This window comes from Centropristis striata, chromosome 6 (genome assembly GCF_030273125.1).
Source record: "Centropristis striata isolate RG_2023a ecotype Rhode Island chromosome 6, C.striata_1.0, whole genome shotgun sequence".
Taxonomy (NCBI): domain Eukaryota; kingdom Metazoa; phylum Chordata; class Actinopteri; order Perciformes; family Serranidae; genus Centropristis; species Centropristis striata.
Window position 1 is genome coordinate 5,446,263 of NC_081522.1, and position 24,266 is coordinate 5,470,528.

General features: G+C 38.7%; 2 protein-coding genes across 2 annotated transcripts; both read right to left on the reverse strand.

Annotated features, from left to right (window-relative positions):
• Nucleotides 1–80: 80 nt before the first annotated feature.
• Nucleotides 81–13,636, reverse strand: prdm11 (PR domain containing 11). Its single transcript, XM_059334759.1, has 7 exons — nucleotides 13,247–13,636; nucleotides 11,743–11,808; nucleotides 10,205–10,464; nucleotides 10,039–10,106; nucleotides 8,936–9,123; nucleotides 7,614–8,105; nucleotides 81–7,034 (listed from the first exon to the last, which is right to left on the reverse strand). The coding sequence occupies exons 2-7, from the start codon at nucleotides 11,768–11,770 to the stop codon at nucleotides 4,873–4,875; spliced, it is 3,198 nt and encodes a 1,065-aa protein (XP_059190742.1). The 5' UTR covers nucleotides 11,771–11,808; nucleotides 13,247–13,636; the 3' UTR covers nucleotides 81–4,872.
• Nucleotides 13,637–14,943: 1,307 nt separating this feature from the next.
• LOC131972943 (uncharacterized) lies at nucleotides 14,944–23,512 on the reverse strand. Its single transcript, XM_059334765.1, has 5 exons — nucleotides 23,147–23,512; nucleotides 21,624–21,854; nucleotides 20,067–20,185; nucleotides 16,902–17,247; nucleotides 14,944–15,517 (listed from the first exon to the last, which is right to left on the reverse strand). The coding sequence occupies exons 1-5, from the start codon at nucleotides 23,388–23,390 to the stop codon at nucleotides 15,186–15,188; spliced, it is 1,272 nt and encodes a 423-aa protein (XP_059190748.1). The 5' UTR covers nucleotides 23,391–23,512; the 3' UTR covers nucleotides 14,944–15,185.
• Nucleotides 23,513–24,266: the final 754 nt, after the last annotated feature.

A 24,266-nucleotide genomic window follows, 5' to 3' on the forward strand; every position in this document is an offset into this window, starting at 1 on the left:
TTCCTTGTGATTCAGACGTATTTTCAACCTTTTTTTCCATTTCCTCCTTTTACTTCCCTCTTATTATCTGTACTCCATATTCTGTCTGTATTGCTCAATGCCCGAATTTCCCATCTGGTAATCAAAAGGCTCAGCTTGAGTTATTTTATCTTAACCCTTTGATGCACAACATATGGACAACCCTCCTAATGCACAACATGGGTCAAAAATGACTCATTCATCCAAATTTGTTTTAAAATTAAATGACCTAATACTATAATAATAGTAATTTGTTTCAAATAGTTACTTTCCACACTCATATATTTAATATATTTAACATGTTTATGTATCATTTTGTCACACATACACTGTATCTGGAAGGTTTCCACATTTTTTTATGTTTCAGCCTTATTCCAAAATTGATTAAATACATTTTTCCTTAAAATTATACACACAATACCCCCATAATGACATTTTTGATCCATGCTGTGCATTAGAAGAGTAGTGATACAAAAAGGGTTTTTATTCAAAAAGTAAGAAATGAAAACAAAAAATTAGGATGTATGATGATCAAAAAAAAGTTAATTGAGGAAAACCTAGAATACTGAATGATGAAATTAATTTATTGTAAAGATATAGAAAATGAAAAACTCAGTCGGGTCACTTTAGACCCACGTTGTGCATCAAAGGGTTAAAATTGAACGATGATAAACTCTTCAACTGAGACACAGCATTGCATTCTTTCTTCCCAAAAACTTCACCTGACAACAGAAACAACATCCATTCGACTGATAGAACCACTCCAGATCAAATGTCTTTTAAAGTGTATATTTTTTAAAGCATTTAAAACAGAAGAAAACAGTGAACAGAGAAATCAAGTAACAACTAATTTTCTTTTGGTTCATCTGGAACCAAAATTCATATCCGACTCCAGCTGTGAAAAATCTCACAATTCAGCAAAAATCAAACATCAACAAAGCTCTGGAGTCAGATTACAATCAGCCAAACGTCGGTATAAAGATGAACAACCGTTTAAACACATACAGTATAAGGCATATAGCAGAAAATGTTGGCATTCTTAAGTCAAATGTTTTTGGACTTTAATGAAATGTGATCAAAAACAGCCATCTGTTTCGGCTCTGATGAGCTCCGCACTGCACACGATTCATTCAGAAAAACACTCAAACTTTCACCCAGCATCAGTCTGACAACTAAAACAGCACAGGCAGCATTCTGCATATCAACATAATGCCTTTAAAAACAGGTTTATACATTAATAACTGCATGCATACGATACAGACATGCTCTATATGTAAATAATAACAAAGGCATACAGGTTTTATATTTCAGTAAAATGAAATAGCTCGCAGCCAATCATACGGCAAACAATAAGAAGTAGTTTGACAATTTAGAGAAATACACTTATTGCTGAAAGTTAGATAAGAGTGGAGCTGGAGCTTAGCATTAACACTTCTGGCTTGTAACTTCCAACCACTATATTTACATTTCTATTCATGAACAGATAGGGCAACATGAGTGAGATATACACTACCGGTCAAAAGTTTTAGAACACCCCAATTTTTCCATTTTTTTTTTTGAAATTCAAGCAGTTCAAGTCAAATGAACAGCTTGAAAGGGTACGAAGGTAAGTGGTGAACTGCCAGAGGTAAATAAAAAAAGGTAAGGTTAACCAAAACTGAAAGATAATGTACATTTCAGAATAATGCAAGTAGGCCTTTTTCAGGGAACAAGAAATGGGTTAACAACTTAACTCTATGGAGTCTTGGGCTATTTTGTCCATTTTTGAATTCTTTTCATATCTTTTGTTGTCATTTTGTGTCTTTTTTTGGGTCATTTTGTGTCTTTTCTTAGTCCTTTAGTTCAACATAAAATGTGATTTTGAATCTTTTTTTTATTTTCAAAACACTATCATGCTTAATAAAGAATTTTAAATGTTGCAAATGTGCATTAATTTCAGAGTACACTGAGACATTAAACTGCATCATTTTCAATTAAATTCTGGAAAAGTTGGTGTGTTCTAAAACTTTTGACCAGTGGTGTAGTTTCAATAAGAGGCGTTAAGTGGCAATATTCTGTAATTGACCAATTTTCATAATGAGTACTTTTACTTTTGGTAATTTACGTACATTTTAAAGTTAATACTTATTTATGTTTGTGTAAGACTCTGAATGCAGGAATTTTACTTCTGATGTATTTTTGCACTGTATTAGTATTTTTACTTCCGGAAAAGATCCTCTTTCACCTCTGGAGACATTGTTGCTGTCAAAAACGTTCATTTGTTCATTCTGCATGTAATTATGGTCCAAATGACATGACATAGCATGGATATACATTTTCTCATTCAACTCTCTGCCAGAGAGCAAATAAGCTTATTTCCTAAAATGTCTCACAATTCCTTTAACTTAAAAACACAAACTTTAAAAAACTTGAAAAAAGAGAAAGAGAAAGAAAAAGTGCCCATCTTTTTCAGCTCCCTGTATTCCCACCATCTTACTTTAAATACAGGCATCTTAATATAATAAAAATTACGATTTACGTGTGTAATAAAAGCTACAGTTAAGTATCATCATGCAGTTTTTAAAACTTAATTGAATTATTTTCAGCCTGAACTTTGAGCTCCAAACACCCGAACATAAAGCCGATGCATCAGTGAAAAAAAAAAAAGGACGTTTCAAATATTGACTCGCAGCAGTAAACATCTAAACAGATATGGCAAAGTACAGTATGGCATAGCAGAATAGCACCTTTTTCTTTCGGTTCTTGCATTCGATCATTATGGCACAATCATCAAATTCAAGAGAAAAATACTCTCCTTTAAAAACAGGCTCAAAAGCATTTACAATATATACAGTCTGTACAATATATACAGTGTTAAGCATTTCTAATAGAAATATAAAGCCTCTATACATCCTTACACTCTAGCTGTTTCATTTCTGTCAGGCACTACATGACTGAAGATCCCATTGGCAGATAAGCTAAAGCAGAGAGCGGCTCAATAGACATTTCGTTGACACTAACTGACTGTTAAGCACATATAACTGACTTTTATTCTGGCAACAAGTGCTTCATTATTATACTATAAACAAGTGCAGGGCCACTCAGTAGCCCTCAGTTTGACAATGTCGGTCAGTGAATGAAGTCAGTCAGTCAGAGTAGCAAGATTCGAACACAAAAAACAGCTGAACATGGACGGAGTATGAGACAGTGGGGCTCTGGCCACTCACAAATAACAACAGCTGCGGAGAAGTTTGTAGTTTCTTTTGTGTTTTTTTTCTGCCTCTTTGTGGTTGTTGTGGTCAAATCATTCTTCTTTGTTTTTGCTTTGCATCCTCATAGCCTTTTTGGGTCTTTATTCATTTTGCATCTGTGGGTGTTTTGTGTCTCTTTGTAGCCGTTTTGTGCACCCAGTCATTTTTTCATCTGTGGTTGATTTGTGTTTCTTTGTAGCAGTTTTTTGTGTCCCCAGTCATTTTGCATTTTTGGTTGTTTGTTGTCTCTTGGTTCATTTGTGTGAATTTACAGTAACCTTATGTCTGTCTGTAGCCATTTTGCATCTTTATGGTCATTCTGTGATTTTTTTGTAGCTGTTTTGTGTCTCTTTAGTCCTTATGCATCTCTGTAGACGTTTCAGTTTTTGTGTCTCTTTGTAGCTGTTCCGTGTCTCTTCAGTCAATTTACATTTTTGTGTTTTTTTGTGTCGCATTGTAGTTGTGTTGCGTCTCTTTGTAGTTGTGTTGCGTCTCTTTGTAGTTTAATTATGTCTCTTTGTAGTTGAATTGTGTCTCTTTGTAGTTGAATTGTGTATCTTTGTAGTTGAGTTATGTCTCTTTGCATCACTGTGGTTGTCTTGTGTATTTCTGTTGTCATTTTGCATCTCTGTAGTTGTTTTGTATCTGGTTTTTTTCAGTTCTGTGGTTCCCAACCTATTTTGCTCTGTGCAACCCCACAGTCTTTTTCTCACTAACTTTTCTACAGTTTATTTCAACTTACAGTTGACTCTGATTGTCAGAAAACTTCGGCTGTGCTGACAGCCTACCATATTTGGTATGCAAATGGTGGAATGTAATGTAATGTAAAGTACATTTACACAAATACTGTACTTAAGTACAATTTTGAGGGACTTGCACCTTACTTAAGTATCCTCACTTTATGTAACTTTGTACTTTTTACTCCACTACATTCAGCGGACAGCTTTCTTTTTCTGGTCGAGATTTAAAATAAAAAAAATGATAAATTTAAGTGATTAGACATTTTTTAGAATCAAACCGTATATTAAATAGGTAAAATGAGCCCCGTCTTGATAAAATGAAAACACTGCTTACATAAATGCATCAATTACAATAATCCAATACTATAGTTTGAATAATAATAATAATAATAATAATAATAATAATAATAATAATAATAATAACATTCTGAGTGGGTCTATTCTACATAACAAGTACTTTTACATTTTGATGCAAATACTTTTGTACTTTTACTTAAGTAAGTTTAAATGCAGGATTTTTACTTGTAGTGGAGTAATTTCACAGTGTGGTATTAGTACTTTTACTTAAAGGATCTGAATACTTTTTCCAACACTGTTGGTATGTTATTGTGACAATAACTACACTAAAGATCAGCATCATGCATATTTTGAATCCTGTAATCAAAATTTGTGCATATTTTTTTTCCCCTAAACATAAATATACAGACACATATTATCAAATTAATATTTAGATCTTTTTCAAAATAGCTGAGCTTCACAATCTTTCCATGTACTCCCTAGAAACTGCAGAAGCACCACTGGTTGGGATTTAATGGAGTTGTTCTTGTATTAGCGTTGTGTGGAAGTATTATTTTGTTGTAGCTCTCCTCCACTGGGTTTGCCCGTTAGATGTCGGGGTAGAACTCTGTGTTGACGTCAACGCTGTGCAAAACAGACTTTTGGTCACCACCTGACATCCTGTTCAACACCTCAGCTGACAGAGAGTAACTGCTGCCAGACTTCTCCTCAAACCAACTGTCCAATGCTCTCTTCCCATCAAAGTTAGCGATGGGCGGCCCGTTAACTGCAACAGTCAGCAGGTCGTTCATCTGCTCCAGACTCAGCCTGGAACGATTGTTCTTATACATCTTCTGTAGAGAACCTCTGCCTTTATCGCAGCACGCCGTGGAACTGGGCAGGACTCGAACAACTTGCACAATCCGATTCAGCAGAGGAAACCGCTGCTTATACCTGCAGATGTGACTGATGACCTCTTTAAAACCGTTCATACTGTAGTAGTCTGCTTTGAGGTCCTTCCATTCCACTACCAGGCTACCCCTTGCCTCTGTCCTGGCGTGGGAGCCCTCATGACCCCCAGAGGGAACGGACTCCAGATGGTTGAATATAATCTGGATTTCTTCCTCCCCATAAGCTTGGAGGTCCTCCCGGTTGTGAGGCCAGGTGGACAGGTCCAGGACCTTGCAGGCTTTGGCAAACGAGCGGCTCTGCAGGTCCAGCCTCTGAGACAGGATGCCCTGGCTCCTGTTGCAGATCTTCTCTCGGATGGACTGAAACTTGGACTCTGCGACGCGCAGGTTCTTCAGAGCAACGCCGTTGAAACTTTCACGGAAATTTTCCTCAAACTCCTGCAGATACTCTCCAGGGCAGTCCACTAACTGGCCAATCTCCAGAATGGCCTCCTCTATCTTGGCTTCCACGTGCGACACCAGCAGGTACTCTCCCTGGAAGGTGAAGGCCAATCTTGAGAGAACAGCTATGATGTCCAGAAGGAAGTAGATTAGCTTCACGGACTGATAGTCCATGAGGAACTGGAGAAGGGTAAGGGCGATGGCTGCAGCGTCAGCCCTCTGTGTCTGGCTGCTGATCTCTTTCAGATGGGAAACTACCTCCAGGTAATCTTTGATGAGTGCATTGAGGACGTTTGGTTCTCCTATGATCCATCGAATGGCTCTAATGTCTCCGAGGAACTCTGTCTCTTCTGACAGTGTTGGAGCAGTGGATCGCAGCTCAGCCATCATGCGAGGGGAGTAGCGGTAGAAACTGAGGAGCTGCTTGAGGTTGTTCTCCAGATCCTCAAGGCAGGAGAGCTCCTTCCCACTGATGGCATCCAACACCTCCAGATGCGGCCGATAGATCATGATAGGAAGGCAGAGGACCCAAGGAAAAGTCTTTTGTACAGCTATGTAAAGGTTGGCTCTCATTCCTGAAGAGATGTTGGTGCCATCTACCCCCAGTCCCACCACCAGCAAGTCCTGAAACCTGAGTCCTAGCACACCAAAGGCTCGATCCATAGCCTGGAGATATCCATCCACACTAGCCATGTTCAGTCTCTGCAAGGACAGGAACTCTGTGTTGGGGGAGCCCTCATTGGTAATGAACTGGACATAGACTGCCACCATGTCTGAGAGAAGGTCGTCATTTTGGGCGTCCATTATGACACTAAGGAAGGGCGACAGACGCATCTTCTCAGCCAGATCTTCTTTTAGAGCCCGGCCGATGTGGTGAAGGAGGATCTGACAGTCTCCATCATTCATATACTGGTCCACCACTTTGAGTTCACACCTCTTCATGAGCTCTCCCAGTGGACGGAGATCGGAGAAGGGTCGTCCCTCCAGGGCCAAGTGGTATGCCGCGTTGAACAATAGCATCATGTTCTTGCACATCTCCTCTGTCTTTTCAGGATGCATGCGCAGCTTGTACAGCTGCAGACATTTCTTATGGAGATTGCTCTGGCTATGGAGCTTGATGGTGTGGATCTTAAACTGCTTGGAGCCGATGATAAAGGCAGAAGTTCGAGATGACTGGACGGTGTACTGGCGACAGACATGGCACCACATCTCATTGATAGTAGGCGAATAGCGAAGGAACCAGAACTTTTTTAGCCACTCCTGCTTGAAGCGACGAATCCGTCTGCCTCCTGCAGTGGAAAGCTTCAATGAGTCCTCTGGAGATATCACAAGATCCGCAGCAATTGATTCATCAGCCGAGTCGATGTCCTGGTCGTCTTCATCCAGAACCACCTGAGTGGGCGTCAAGGGCTCCATCCCTGCAGAGAAAACACTTTCAACTTTGGATACCAGTTTAAGTTTACACTGCACAACATTAAAAGGAAATGTAAGCAACTTCTAGCCATGTTAGAGGGTCTGTGGATTGTAATGTTTGTTGATACGCCACTTTGGTCAAGACTAAAATATTTCCACAACTATTGGATGGATTTCCTCAAAAGTTTTTCAAAACATTCATGGTTCTCAAAGGATGAATCCTTCTGACTTTGGCGATTCTCTGGATTGTCTTCTAGCCCTTCAAATACTGTTTTTTAATGAAATATCTCAACAACTATTGGATGGATTGCAATGAAATGTGGTTCAGATATTCACGTTTCCCTCAGGATGAATTGCAATCACTTTGGTGATCCTCTAACTTTTCATTTAGCCCAATCATCAGGTCAAATTCAAGTACAGCCTTACAATAAACTGACTTACAGTATTGCTATGGAAAGATCTCAACAAAAAGACTAAGAATCAAGTTCTATCACTAAAGAAGAAAATACACAAATTATTTAAGGTCAAATTAAAATAGTAACAGTTTTCGGTGTTTGGTAGTCCAATTATTTTTCAGGACATACCTTGAAAGTCCTCGATGGGACCTTGTTCAGGATGCGGCGGAGCCTGATCACGATGGGCGAGGGTCTGTCCGGACATTGGTGGACCGACCGTGTTTCCCTGTTCGGCTCTGACACGGGACAGCTCCTCCTCCAACTCCAGGATCCTTCTCTTCAGTTTGACACAGTTGGGACAGAAGGAGGTGGAGGGTTCCTCACTGCTCTGGTTCTCCTCCTCTTTCTCCTCCACCTTCAGGTTAGGAACGTTAAAGCTGCCTTCAGACGAGTTAAACCCCAGTGCTTTACACTCACTGTGAAGTGAAGACTGGGACCTGGACTTGCTAGAGTCGTCTAGAGAAGCCTCAAGGACGTCTTTGAAGATGAGATCGATCTTTTTCCTCTTGGCAGGAGGCTGGCCGTCTGAATCTCCGTTGGGTTTGTTACAGGGGCTGGGATTGCCTTGCAGAGCTGATTGAAGGCAGGGAGACTTAAAGTCCTTCGAAATGACGGGAAGGACTGGAAAAAAAAACAAGCAACAAGTCTGACTATCTTTTGGAGCCTTGAGTTTGGCATTTTGGCTGTAACCATGTTGGTTACTTTTGGAGCCAGATGTGGCCATAACTATCCATCATCCTTTGGCCATGAAGTAAATACATTTTATATAATCATATCCATTGTAGATGTTTTTATTTATTTATTTAGTTTTCATGCTTGCATTCATTTTCTTAAAATGTTGTGCTTTATTCATCATGCATGTCTCTTTTTTAATGTGTGGCTTCCAGCTGTAATCAGAAAATGTCCCCAGTGAAATGACCACATGGGTTGTTTGAGTCCTTTGAGTTTCTCTATTATTATTTACTCTAGATGTTTCTGCTGTCGGACCTCAAAGTTGTGTTTTTTGATGTTTTTCCCTTTAAATATTAGATTGAACAACACAGAGCTCTCAGTGTGACAACAGCACCACCTGCTGGATAAATCAGTTTATATGTTGTGAAATATTAATCTAAAAAAATGCATACATGTTTAAGTCACTACAATTCACCAAATACTGACAACATTAACGAACAAAAGTGTGCAAGTAATGGACAAGAATAAGCAAACATGAAAAAAAAAGGATTTATCTTTTACCAGTAGTATAAAGCTGTAATATAGTACAATTTTTTCTTCTAATTTACATTTCCATTCCTTTACTTTACTTTTCAGGAAAATACTGGACTTTTTACTATCACTATATGAAGATGAGAATACTTGTGTACTTTAACTGCTGATATTTTTACTTCAGAAACGGAGCTCCAATGGAGCAGATTCCCTGAGCTTATAAATCAGAAACAACCTGTCCAGCTCACCTGTGTCCAGGTTGCGGTCGATGCTCTCCTGAGAGACACAGTGAAGTCTTTGGATGTAGTCGTCGCTGTACCAGACTCTCAGCTTCTCTCCTGCCGTCAACGTCCGACACACTCTGAAGTAGATGTTTTTACCGCGTTGAAACGCTGTCAAGTTCCTTTCGCTCTCCTCTGATGAGGTACGGACAAACCTGCAGGTTGCAAACATCATCAGGGACACTTGAGTCTAAGAATGAACCATCATAATTATGTCACATACATTCATGTATTGTGTACAAAAGATATTTACTGAAATAAGCAGGCTAACCAGCTATCCGTGGCCCATCCTGTCTTGCAATACCACTTTCTCAAAGTAGATCTTTGAAGATGACACAGCTTTCTTGTTCATTTATAAAAAAGTAAAATGTGCTTCTTTATCCCAATTCTTATACAGTGTGTAGAATGATCGAGGGAAGGCTTTCTCTCTTTTACTCGGCTTTATTCTCAGCTCTGAACATACAGCTTATAGCGACCAACATACAGCAAGCGTGGGGTTTCTCTTATACCCGCAAAACGTACCTGCTACCGTAAACTGTCGTAAGACTGTCGTGAGCTTCAACATCACCTCACATATGAAACCATTCATGACATCTCCCCCCTTTTTATGTTATTTCTAATAACACAATCTGCATATAACAATGTTCAATAAGCCATGGCAAACAATAGATCAGCCAGAAAACGTGTCAAATAGGCTTTCTTTGATAAACATAAAGTGCATCTCAGTAATGTTATTTATCTAGTAAACACAATAGCCATGTAAACATTCCTCCTATAACTGTAATAGTCCTGTAAATAAACTCAAAATGCAATAGGCTGTAGTCATGCCTTTTCAAACCCAAAATGCAATTGCTTTGACTCATAACTATCCAATACTGTAACATTCATGTCACTAAATTCAACTAAGGCACTGTAATATTTGTGACGCAATTTTATCAAACAATAACAACAATACAGTCCGCGTACGCCTTATTATTTTTTTTTATTTTATTCCCTGTCCATCGACAGATTGTTTCAGCTCTAATAAAGTTTATAGTATTAGTATTTAGTGCAGACACAAATAGCATCACCTCATCCAGTTGGCTTTGGTCTCATCACTGCCATCGATGGATTGATAGGTGTTGTTAAAATCAACAATCTGTAACATAAAAAAAACAGAAAACTCGTTCAGAGCTGGACCAGTTTAACTCTGGTTATATACTGGTTCTTAAGTGTTGATGAACTGGCTGAACTTACTATCCAGGAAAAGAAGCCGGAGGATTTGTCCTTGGACACAAACTCTCCTTCGTACGGACCGAAGACCGCCCCCTTAGGGATGTTTGGACCCAGGCAGCGAACATCCAACTCGTCCCCCTCGGTGAAGACCTCCAGGCCTGATGGGACCGTGAGCGCTGCCCTGTTGGCCAACCCCAGGGCCACAGGTGTATCGGGGACAAGCAGCGGGGGCCCGTGGGACGGACACTCCTTCTCAAAATAGTCCTGGCACTCCTCACAGACTGGAGGACAATAACCTCATCTTTACAAGTCGTCAACATCACGTCAGGTTGTACTTTTCACCTCCAACAGCTAGGGTTGGGTCAGTGCAAACATAGTCCTAATTATATGAATGACTCCAGTGCACTGGTAATAGTAATAGCAGTAAAACTCCTTTAAGCTGTAACTGTTTCGCACAGTTGTTGCCCCGTCTGCTTTTCAGCTCACCTCTTTTGTCAGCTTCAAATCCCAAATTGTCCTGGCAGTAAATTGTTTACAGCCTGTCATAATATCATGTTCATCATAATTAATGGACCTGCACTTATATAGCGCTTTTCTAGTCGATTTGCGACCACTCAAAGCGCTTTACACTACAGACTGCACTCATTAACCCCTTCACACACACACATTCATACTGGTGGCAGAGGCTACCCTAAACGGTGTCATTCACACACCGATGAACGCAGCATCGGAAGCCATTTGGGGTTCAGTATGTTGCTCAAGGATACTTCAACATGTAGGCTGCTGTGGTCAGGGATCGAACCACCAACCCTCCGATCGGTGGGCGACCGCTCTAACTGAGCCACAGCCGCCCCCCACGTTCAGCTGTTTTGTGTAAAATCAAACCAATTTCAGCTCGTATATTGGACCAGACAAAACCGGAAAATAACCCAACTATACACTGACAGTGTTATTATCCATCCATCCATCCATCCATTTATTCCGCTTATCCGGGGCCGGGTCGCGGGGGCAGCAGGCCAAGCAGGGCATTCCAGACATCCCTCTCCCCAGCCACAACGTCCAGCTCCTCCTGGGGGACCCGAGGCGTTCCCAGGCCAGGAGAGAGATATAATCCCTCCACCGTGTTCTGGGTCTTCCCCGGGGCCTCCCACCAGTTGGACGTGCCCGGAACACCTCTAACGGGAGGCGCCCGGGAGGATCCTTACCAGATGCCCAAACCACCTCAGCTGACTCCTTTCGACGCGAAGGAGCAGCGACTCTACTCCGTGTTATTATAAGTTCTATAATATAGACATTTTAAAGACCTTTTTAGGGTCAATATAAAGTAATGTAGACAAATCATTTGGTAAATGATGAAGGAATAGAAGTGTATGTGACATTTCTGTTCCATCAAAGTTTGGGAGAATTTAGGTAGGAAAGAGGCAAAACACTCAAAGTTTAATTACGCTTCCTGACAGTCGATTGTCCAATCATAGCTTAACAACTGTTACTTGCAACAACTGCCATAACCTCTCTGCACACACTCAGTATGAAGAAAGTAAAGAGAGTGTAAAACTTACACCAGAGGTCCAACGACCGCTCGCTCATGGTGGAACCATGTTTGTAGAAATCAGCATGTCACAACTCTGTAGAACAACAACAGAAGAAGAGCAAGATCTGTTACTGCTGCAATAACACCTTCATCACAGTGGACACACACCATGTAATGATAGTAATAATAATGGAAAATGGTACCACGATTTAGATTTAGGTGTGTAACATGAGCCAAACAATGTCAACTTTTATAGAACAGAGATCTTTGTCATCTCTGAATCATAACTGCACTATTAGTGAAATCTTGGCTTCAGCCAAGCGGTACCCTGCTGTTTTATATTTCTATATTTTTACTTTAACAATGGATCAAATTACTCGTGTGCATGGTGTTGCACATAGACGACTCTATGTTAATTACCTTTAGAGGGTTTTAGTGTGTTTCAACTAGTTGTTTTTAATGATTTGATCAGAGTAATGGCATGAAAAAAAGCATGAAAAATGACACATAATGACTTCCAAAAGAGTAAGTAACATCATCAAATGTCCTTTATGACCATCAGCTCAAAACAATTTTGCTTTTTTTCTTAGAAGAAAATGACTTAAACAATCAATTACATTTCAAAGAAGTTACTGAATAATTTTCATTGATTTTTTTTGTAGTTTTCAATGTTCTTTATTAAAGGAATGTAGCCTAAGTGGAAAATTTTTGTTTTGTTGTTTTTTCACTGCCTTTTATTTAATCAAATTACCATTAATATCTTGCACTGAATTTAATCATCTCTTCTTGCATGTTGTAATCTTTTTCTTCTTTAGCTTTTAATTTTCGATTTTCTTAAATTACTGCTTGTAAGTGCATTTGGATGCCTATTTGGGGAGTGTTTATTTTGCACTGTCTCAATGCTTTTAATGTTTTATGTAAAGCACTTGAATTGCCTTGTTGCTAAGATGTTATGTAAGTTATGTATGCCTAAATAACCATGCTTTTATGTAAAAACAAAGAGTACTGGTATACGTTTTGTATTAACTTTATCTCAGTAAATAGTATTGATATTATCCTCATAAATCCAGCATCATCCAGGCTGTGATGTGACTGCAAGTTTATTCCCTGGAGTTTAAACAGATATTATACTGTAAGACTCCTCCGTACATACATAATTACTAAGTATTTGTTTCAGTTCGTTGACCTTTTTCTCTCCGGATTTATGATTTTAATGTGTGCATTGTGTTAATTTATTCAGGGTTTTTTAAGTGTAGACGTCTGCATCCTCCTGGATCTGAAGTCTTGTCTCCTCCTCTCTGCAGTCTGAACATTAAACACTTACAAACACTCGGAAACTAAAGTTGTCTTTAACTTTGAGTCCGTTACTTCAGATAATCTGTGAAACGAGCGGATTTGTGTTGAATCGGCGGCGTAGTTTTAATCTGCGCCACGTTTCTCTGCTCGGTTTCGATCTGCAGACAACTGGCAATCTGCCTGCTGTTTTCGGAAGCCATTTTCGCTGGCCACAGTGGCTACTGACACAGACCCACCTTGTGCAGAGACGCAGCGGGGGAAACGGACCCTCCGTCCCGGGTGAAGCTCCGCTCTCCTCTTGCCGGCCGCCGAGCACCGAGCCCCGGCCGCAAGCTGCGCGGTTGCCCGCCCGCCGATGCAAAGTTTCCCGTTAATTTTTTGCAGAGACTCAGTCGCCTCTCCGAGCTTTGACCACCATTTTTCATCACAGGAAATGACATAAAGAACGGAAGAAAGACGGTGCGCAAAAATTCAAGTTGTATGAAAAAGAGTAGATGTGGTGCAGTCCGACAGTGAGGCGGTTTCACCTGCGGGCTGCACGAGCACCTTTATACCTGCCGGAAGTCACACGGTGCTTTTCATTATAAAGGTACATACTTAAAATGTTTTTTTTAAACCTCTTTTCAAGTGCAATTATGTAATTACTTTCAACCACTGTGACTGTTTTTGATTTATTTTAGCTCCCAAGTACAATACTCTGTTTTTATCTGTATGCAATCTGTGTGTCATACATATATATATATGTGTGTGTGTATATATATATGTATGTATGTATATATATATATGTGTATGTATATATATATATATGTGTGTGTGTGTATGTATATATATATATACACATATATGTATATTTATATATGAATTTCAAAAATGCAGTGTCCAGCCCTGCATGTGGAGGCTGTAGTGCAGAACAGTTATATATATATATATATATATATATATATAAAACTTGCTCTAAAAATTGTGCTAGTACACTGACGATAAATAGGTTTATATATCACATAAACCTAATAATAATGTATAAATAATCTATCATCACTATTTTGCTTATAGTATTAATAATTCATCAAGGATACTTAATCCTCTATAGCCTTGTTTCAAAAAAAGTTGCTCTGATGTCCTCATATGACTAAAATGTCAAAAACACTGCTATAAATTATATATTTATTATTTTTCCTACTTCCACTGAAATCTTTTAACCAACACCAATTGGTTTAATTGATTAATTGACAAATAAACCAAATTCAATCCAGTTTGCTAACACGATTTCAGTTGGGTTTAAAAAAAAAAAAAAGGGTAATTATTGTCTGTTGACTAAATGCTATGTGGAACTTGTATTTTTTGTCAGAGTGGGATGTGTCAGTGATTTGCAGCAACATTCATTTTGATGCCTCAAACACTGCAGTGCTCCATGATAACACAGCAATAACCCCAGTGGAAACAAGGGGAAAAGCATGTATTTGCCCTGTAGGGCAAGCATGAGAAATCTAGTGCTGAAGCCTGGCCTCTGGATTTAAAGCCTGATATAATAGAACGCATGGCTGTGGGATCAAAAAAATTATTTTAATGGGTTTTAGCTGCTGGAAGTTGTTAAATTACGGCTCTATGTGACATTAAGGTACATGTACTTAGCACTGTATGTATATGTCCACTATATTTCAGAGGGAAACAAACGTTTTATTCTAGGTTAATGATTTTCAAACACAGATTTCATATATTACTTACAATTAATCATTAGTCTAAAGAAAAATCAGAAAATAGAGAAAAATGTATATTAATTTTACTAGAGACTCATCCAATCAAAAGTGTGTAATCCAATGACCTTTTATTCCAATAATATAAAGAGAGAGAAGAAGCAATTATTTGACTATTTCGCTCAATAAACTCCTTTATCAACTTTTGGATTCAGATTTTTTTTCTGAAATGAGAACACAGGAAGTGATTTGTGAGGCAGCAGAAAACAAAAGGTATTTACTTTAACAGTCTTTATACAAATGAGAGACATCTTAAGTCCAGAACTTATATTTTGGAAGTAAACGATATTTACCATTTATGGATTTAAACATAAACGACAAGATGAAAGTTTAGGAATGTGTGAATAGCTTATTGGACTTTTTTGTGGAGAAATCATATCAGACACCATCTTTGAGAGCAGTGAAATGTAAACGTAAAGTCTCACAGCTGCAGGTCACAAACCTGCAGCTTGTAGCGGGACACATTTTCTTCATGTAACTTGCTGGAACTATGTTTCTTAATGTTATGGAACTTGAAGACCCTGGAACCTGAAATTAAACTGTTGTATTGGTGGGTCTTCTCCGAGTGGAGGCGGCAGACGTGGCACCACATCATATCCTGAGATGGCGAGTAGCGAAGAAACCAGAACATTTTTAACCAGGCTTGGTTGAAGCGAGCACGGCGAGGTTTGCCCTTGGACGAGTTGTTTTCCTGAATCCACTCGGTGTTCGGGTCGTTCTCGGCCATCTGAGACGGTGAGAGAGGCTCCATCCCTGCAAAGAAAGACACAAATGACCTCTACTAGTATCCAAATTAACTGCTGTACACACATTTTTATATATTAACTTGAGAGGAGAAGCTTGACACAGATTAGTTGAACATAAAGACTGGAAACAGGGAAAAGGCTACTGTGGCTACACTATACAATAGATCATTAATATGCACACACCACCTGCTGGACAGAGGTGTGAATTATTCTAATTATGGTAGATCACCCCAGTTTTCTAAAATGTTAAAATGACGGATGGCCTTCAGAAGTTTCCTTCATTATTAAACATTTTTTACAGAAAATATTAATTTTACGTACCCCCTGGCAGATGTCTGATTGCATTTTGGATACCACAAATCTATGAATTCTATCTCTGAATCTCTATTCCCAATGTTAAAAGTCATTTATAATAATGCAGAGGGTTCATTGTACAATTTACAGCATTGAGTCTTTGAAAATCTCTTGCATATACAAAAGTTCTTAACTTAAATATATGCAATCGAATCGGAAATCAATTCAAATCGGGACCTTGCGAATTGTTCTTTGGTGAAGTCCATTACACGTGTATACACTACTGGTCAAAAGTTTTAGAACACACCAACTTTTCCAGAATTGAATTGAAAATGATGCAGTTTAATGTCTCAGTCTACTCTGAAATTAATGCACATTTGCAACATTTAAAATTCTTTATTGAGCATGATAGTGTTTTGAAAGTAAAAAAAAGATTCAAAATCACATTTTATGTTGGACTAAAGGACTAAAAAAAAGACACAAAATGACAAAAAAAAAGACACAAAATGACTAAAAAAAGAAACAAAATGACCAAAAAAAGACACAAAATGACTTACAAAGACATGAAAAGAATTCAAAAATGGACAAAATAGCCCAAGACTCCATAGAGTTAAGTTGTTAACCCATTTCTTGTTCCCTGAAAAAGGCCTACTAGTATAATTCTGAAATGTACATTATTTTTCAGTTTTGGTTAAGCTTACCTTTTTTTATTTACCTCTGGCAGTTCACCACTTACCTTTGCACCCTTTCAAGCTGTTCATTTGACTTGAACTGCTTGAATTTCAATAAAAAAATGGAAAAATTGGGGTGTTCTAAAACTTTTGACCGGTAGTGTATATCTGGTTAGTTTGATCTGAAAAATACACAAACAGAAATCTGAAAGTGTTTCCCCTGCTTCCAGCCTTGATGCCAAACTAAGCCAACCAAGTCCCGACTCTAGTGGGATCTGAACTGAAGGTGCGCACCAAAAACAGGAGGACAAAACGTCAAAAGAGATCAGATTTAGAAAACTGTGTGCAGCGTATGAATCCAATACATAAGCTGCTGATTCTTTTACATTATGGCAGACATTGTTTTGTTTTATCTGTAATACTTACATGCAGGGTCATCTTCCTCTGTGCAGGAGGTCTCGAGCCTTTGTAGCTCCTGCTCTGGTTGGCAGGGAGCCTTGTTGAAGAAAGGTGAGGCGTCCATGGCCTCCCGCAGTTCTGTGAGACGTGTCACCTTCTCCTCCAGCACTGTGACCCTCTTCTGCAGCTTGGCATAGTTCAGACAGCAGGAGGAGCAGCAAGTCTCACAGGCTTGGCTCTCCTCCTCCAAAGCTGGAAGTTTAAAGCTCAGCTCCATGCTGTACTCCCCGGAGTCGGAACGCTGTTGGGCTGAAAGAGCCCTGGACCGGCTGTGGGCCTCCAGAGAAGCTTCCAAAGCACCTTTAAATAAGTCCTGAAACAATCATTTTATGCATTATTGAAACTGTGAAGAGATAAATAAAATAAAGTATTTATCATAAAGAAATCCCAGAAGAAGTGCTGGCTTTAGTCCTTTAACTTTTACTTTTGGCTGCTGGTCAGTCGGAGCAATTTCAAAGCATCAGTCCAATTGACCTCAAATCTGATGTGTAGATCCAAATGTTTACTATCCAAATCTATTTTTGTGCTATTAATGTATTTGTATTCTTATTTTAGCTGATGCATGACCCATGTGTGTTTCTTTTTCTTTTTTTGTCATTTCCTTTTTCTTTCCTTTGTATGTTGTTTTTGACTTACAGTGAGGAAAATAATTATTTGATCCCTTGCCGATTTCGTGATTTTTGCCAAATGACCGTCCTATAATTTTAATGGTAGGTTTATTTAAACAGTGAGAAACAGAATATTTAAACACAAATTAATCCCCTCACATTAATAAAGGACTCCTACTCTCAATTTGTTACCTGTATGAAAAGACAACTGTCCACAAAATCATTCAATCAGATTCCATCCTCTCCACCATGGGCAAGACCAAAGAGCTGTCTAAGGACGTCAGGGTAGGGCTGGGCGATATGGCCCTAAAAGAATATCACGATATTTCAGGCTATTTTTGCGATAACGATTATTCTTCACGATATTACGAAATACTTAAAAATATATTTTTTAGTCTGTATAAATAAAAACAAATCTAAAATGTAGTGTGAAGTGCAAATCTCAATAGTTGCCAAATACAAAAAAAAAATACTCTTGAGTATGAGCAAATAATAAAAATAACCATTTAGGGGTTCCGGGGGCATGTTTTAATGACATTTTGTAAAAGGAGAATAAAGGTTCTTGTATGTTTTATTTAAGGCATCTTATTTTGACAGTCTTCTTGTAAGTTCTGTGGTGGATTCTGTTAACACACCGTGCTCTTATTTTGAAAGCTGCATGTGTTTAGCAACGGAGAGTAAGTAGCTTTTTGTTATTAAAACAACTTTAATTGTTAGCCTTACGCCACTACATCAAGAAGTAGGAATGTTGCCAATATCACGATATGCATTTTTTTATAACCATAAAAAAAATATACCGATATTATCATGAACGATATGATATGGCACACCCCTACGTCAGGGACAAGATTGTCAATCTGCACAAAGCTGGAACGGGCTACAAGACCATCAGCAAGCAGCTATGTGAGAAGGAGACAATGGTTGGTGCAATTTATTCGAAATGGAAGAAACACCAAATAACCAGAGTTCGCCCTCTGCCTGGGGTGCCACGCAAGATGGTGTATCAATGATCATGATAAAGGTGAGGAATCAGCCCAGAACTACACAGGAGGAGCTTGTTAGTAATCTCAAGGCAGCAGGGAGCACAGTCACAAAGAAAACCATTGATAACACACTATGCTGTAATGGATTAAAATCCAAAAACACATATAGGCCCGTCTGAAGTTTGCCAATGAACACCAGACGATTAAGAGAAGGCTTAGGAGAACGTGCTGAGGTCAGATGAGCCCAAAATTGAGCTCTTTGGCATCAACTCAACTCACCGTGTTTGGAGACAGAGAATGCTGCCTAGAACAGCTATTTTCAACCTTGGGGTCGGGACCCCAATTGGGGTCGCGAGATGGTTTCTGGGGGTCGCCAAATCATTTTGGAAGTCAGCTCTTTTGTTTTTTGGTCATTTTGTGTCTTTATTTGATCATTTTGTGGTCAATTTGTGACTTTTTTTGGTAGTTTTGTTTCTTTTTTGGTCATTTTGTGTATTTTTTGGTAATGTTGTCTTTTTTTAGTCATTTTGTGTCTTTTTTTTGGTAATTTTGTGGTCAATTTGTGTCTTTTTGGGTAATTTTCTTTCCTTTTTTAGGTCATTTTTTCTTTTTTGGGTGATCTGAACTGTGCGTGTGAGATTCTGTTCAGTGAGCGGGGGTCGCGGACAACATGCATGTTAAATTGGGGGTCGCGACTCAAAAAGGTTGAGAACTACTGGCCTAGAAGACCATCCCAACCGTCAAGCATGGAGGTGGAAACATTATGCTTTTGGACTGTTTTTCTGCTATGGGGACAGGATGACTTCACCACAGTGAGTGACAGATGGACAGGGCCATGAAATGTAACATTTTGGGTGAAAACCTCCTGCCCTCAGACAGGACAGTGAAAATGGGTCGTCTTCCAGCGCAACAATGACCCAAAACATCGGCCAAGGGAACAAAAGAGCGGCTCAATAAAGAGCATATTAATGTCATGGAGTGGCCTAGCCAGCCTCTGGACCTTAATCCCAGAGAAAATCTGTGGAGGGAGCTGAAGCTTGGAGTTGCCAAGCAACTGCAGGTCCTCTCCATATCCTTCAGGTTTTGAGGCCAAGAGGAGTTGACCAAAATCCCTCCTGAGATGTGCACAAACCTGGTGACCAACTACAAGAAACATCTGACCTCTGTGCTTGCCAACAAGGGTTTCTACACTAAGTCCTAAGTCATGCTTTCTTAGGGGATCAAATGCTTATTTCACTCAGTCAAATGGAAATAAATGTATATTTTTTATATAATGTGATTTTCTGGATATTAAAAAAAAAATTTCTGTCTCTCACTGTTAAAATAAACCTACCATTAAAATTATAGTCTGTTCATTTATTTGTCAGTGGGCAAATTTAGCAAAAATCCAAAAAAGGCAAGGGATCAAATACTTATTTCCCTCACTGTATATAAAATAAAGCTAGGGAAAGATAGGGATTTGTCTTTTTAGAGACAATATAAATGACAAATTTTAAAGCAGAGAAATAATCTGTTAGTGAAAGTACTTGTATCAGTCATACTCTGAAGGCGAGGCCAGTATTCTTCGCAGGCTGCTTGTTGAAGGTGGTTTTGCGCTGCAGAGCTGACTGCAGCAGAGATTTAACTTCTCTCCAGGGACGGGATGCTGGCCTCTGTGAAACTGAAACACAACAGAGTGAGGTTATATCGGTTCTTGTATTAGTGCGTCCAGTATGTATACTGATGCACATAGTGCGCAACCAAAAGTGCAAGTTCAACCCAGTGGTGGAAAAAGTATTCAGATCCCTTACTTAAGTAAAAGTACTAATACCACACTGCAGAATTATTCCAATACAAAGTCATTCAATTACTGCAGAAAAAGGACAAAAGTATCAGCATCAAAATGCACTAAAAGAATCAAAACTAAAACTACTTTTAAATGAAGAATGGACCCACTTACATTGTTTTATATATTCCAAATATATTATTGGATTATTATTCATGATGTTAAATCTCAACCTGAAAAGTAACTAAAGCTGGCAGCTAAATGTAGTGGAGTAAAAAGTACAATATTTGCCTCAAAATGTAGTGAAGTAGAAGTTTAATGTTATATATGTTGAAATACTCATAAAGTATGAGTACTTTAAATTTGGATTTAAGTACATTACTTGAGTAAATGTACTTAGTTACATTCAACCACTGGTTCAACCCAGAAATTTTGAGCTTTATGCCTTTAGCAACATGTTCTAAAGTTAGCACAACAAGCTGGTTGGCTGCAAGTCAGTCCCACTACGGCAAGCTCAAATTAAACAGTGGAACTGGACAGAAATGAAGCAGGATGATAAATGCTTGAGATGTTTAAATATAGCTGAAGTGGAACTATTTGAAACACTCCAGCCAAATGCACAAGCTTGACTTATGCATATAACAGATGATTGTGACGTGTTGTTTTTTTGGGAAAGTGTTTGTTCATTGTTTCTACAACGTACTACAAAATTGCCTGAAATGGTCATTAATTGACCAAGGTGAAAAAAAATGTTACATCAGTTTACAGCAGGAGGGTTTGTTTGTTTCTTAGGTTTTTTTTTTTTTACTGTCTGTACCAAACTAGCACTGAACTATGACCCCTTTATTCCATTATACACATTCCTTAAAGAAAATAAATAACTTTTAGCCACCTTTAACCCATTGAAGCCTGGAAAGCGGATACGTCGTTTTGTAGTATTTGTATAAGCTCTCAAATACCTTTTTGAATTTCATTTCTATCTGCTACAGAGGCTGAAAACGCCTCTTTTATTTAGTACACTTGACACTTTTTTCCCAGAATTTCCAGAAAATTAGAGGCTTATTTTAAAATCGCCCAGCGATTTTTCAGGCCTCAATGGGTTAAAGCCTCCAGCTTCACTTGTAGGGCTTCTTCTTTTCAAACTGATTTACATTTACATTTAGCAGACACTTTTATCCAAAGCGACTTACAGAAAAAAGGAAACAATCAAGGTATAGTGATAAGTGCTATAAAAGCCGCTAGTGCAGCAATAAGTGCTAATGGCGATTCTTTGATGATTCGATTTCACATCACATGGACTGTTTGTTTTAGTGGAAGAGAGAGTCTGTCTCACCTCCTTCTTCTCCTTCTGCTGGAGTTGTTGTTGTTGTTGTTGCTGCTGCAGGTGCTGGTTCTGTCTCAAGGGAAGGTCTCGTCTTTGCTTTGCTTTTTTGCGTCTTGTCTCTGCTCACCTGCACAGGTGGGAGGAGGCGCTCAGTGCGACGGGTGATTCCTGTACTGGGAATCAGGTTCAGTGATGGGACCCAGTCTGGATCTGACTGCAGCATTTCATACGCTGGTTTACCTGCAAACACATAAGTCGTTAATACCAGACTGATAATAGCTCTTTGAAAAAATGTATTTCTTGACTCATTTCATCCATGCGCGTACTTTGTTGTCCATGACACAAACCTGGGGGTTGAAGAGAACATGATGTTACACAAACAGGGTATTTAATCTGGAATACCTCACCGCCCCACAACTCTGCAGCCAATCGCAAAACCGCCTGATCTCACGTGAATGTGGCTTAAAAACAGTTTCAACAAATAATTATAAAAGTCTCGAAAATAATTTCTAATTACAATCACTCAAGCACAATTTAAGGTGCTTGTGATTTACTTGAGTATTCCCATTTTCTGCTACTTTACAGGCTGCTTACAGTCTTCTGTACTTTTTTCTGCACTACATTTATTTGACAACTTTAGTTACTTTACAGATTCAGATTATTAATGCAAAATACAATCAACTAAAAAACAGATAATGCATTATTACGGAATGAATTACCCTTTATAAATTAATTAAAATGTGCTGACATTGGTTATGGCAGTTGATAATACAGCAAGCATTCGCCATTTCACCGTGATTTTAAATTAAAAAAAGATATAAACACTGCCTCAGCTTCTATTATTAATGTCTATTTAATGTCATATAGGCTAATTTTAACTACCTTGTATGTGGGTTTGACTTTTGAAAATTTTTATAAGCATTATAACTTTTCAGATCACATGTTTTTAATGTTAAATTTTAACCTGAAAGGAGGAAAATATTTTTTTATAAAGACAGGGGCTTTTTGAAGTACTTAATATACTGTCATGAGGTTTATTTATATATATATATATATATATATATATATATATATATATATATATATATAAGTATATATCTATATAGTCATACATCTTTTTTGTTAAATCTTGACCCAAAAAGTAACCAAAGCTGTCAGGTAAATGTAGAGGAATAAACATTTGTCTTAAAAAAGTAGTGGGGTAGAAGCATAAAGTTGCATAATATGAAAATACTCAAGTAAAGTGCACGTACCTCAAAGCTGTACTTGAGTAAATGTACTTAATTACATTTCACTATACAATTTTAACCAGTTATAGTTAACTTTACTTGTTTCACCATGACAGGAGAAAAAAGTTGTAAAAAGTAATATTACACCAAAACTAAAAGTAGAAAAACGCCTTAAAACATTTTTAATTAATTTATTACATAGTATAGTGAGATGCTACCGCAATGCTTACTTTAAGTACCATTACTTCCCCGGATCCCAGTAAAAACAGAAGGTTGGGGGATAATCACCTGGCTGAAACTCACCTGAGTGAAAGTGCCTGGAGCATATCCTCATTGAGGATGGGATGTGGTCGAAAGTGATGTCACTCCGGCCGACAGCAGCCACCCAGGCCGCCCTCCTGGTCTCTGTGAGCCGGGAGATCTGCTCCCCTTCACTGGTCCTCCAGGCGGGGAAACAGTGGAAAGTTAGTCCGTTTGGGATCTTCCTTCCATGGTGGTCGTGAGACTTGCGGCGGCAGCTCACCACGCAGCAGTTTCTGCCCCCCATCAATACCTGAGAGGTAAAGTTAAAGTTAGCCAGAAAACTAACAGTAAGTTAAGAGCACGATAATAAATAACCGCCAACAGTTATGGCTGACCTCCCAGAATACATTGCGGCGCTACGTCAGATAGAAAACAGTTGACCTGAGTAGCGAGTGACGAGTTCGACTCCTGGCTGGCCGCGCCACATTTCACGTCTCCACTGTTATTTCCAAATAAAAAACACAAAATTCCCCAAAAAGAATCTAAAAAATTAGGTTTTTAGGTTAATTTATTATCAAAAGCTGAATAATAAACTTGTAAATAAATAATGGCTCTCAGGTTCCCGCTTCCCTCCAACAGTGCGTTTTGAATTGGCACTTCCCATAGTTATAACGATATGCTTTATCTGCTTAAAAATCTGTTCTAAAAAACGTTTGAACTGAAACTGAAATAAACACCAAGTACACAACGAACTCATTCATTCATTTAAATACATTACTCTGTACTTCCCCATTCCGTGCAGCAGAGTGGCGCAGCGGAAGCGTGCTGGGCCCATAACCCAGAGGTCGATGGATCGAAACCATCCTCTGCTATGCATACATTTTTTTCTTTCTTCCTGGTTGAAAATAGTACTCATTGACGTGGACTAATCGCCGACTACGACTAATTAATACATTTGCTATTATGTCGCTGATTTGGTAAAAGTGGAGTAATATTTAAAACTGTGTATATTGAGTATTCTTCATACACGTTTGAAGCGCTAGTAAAAGTGTGCACATTCAACAATACACTGTGAAGACAACTTCGAACGTGATACTTTAGCTTATACTCTGCACTGTGAACTACAGGATTTGTAAATTTGTAGTTGGTGTGAAGTTTTATATCACTTGGGACACTGCAA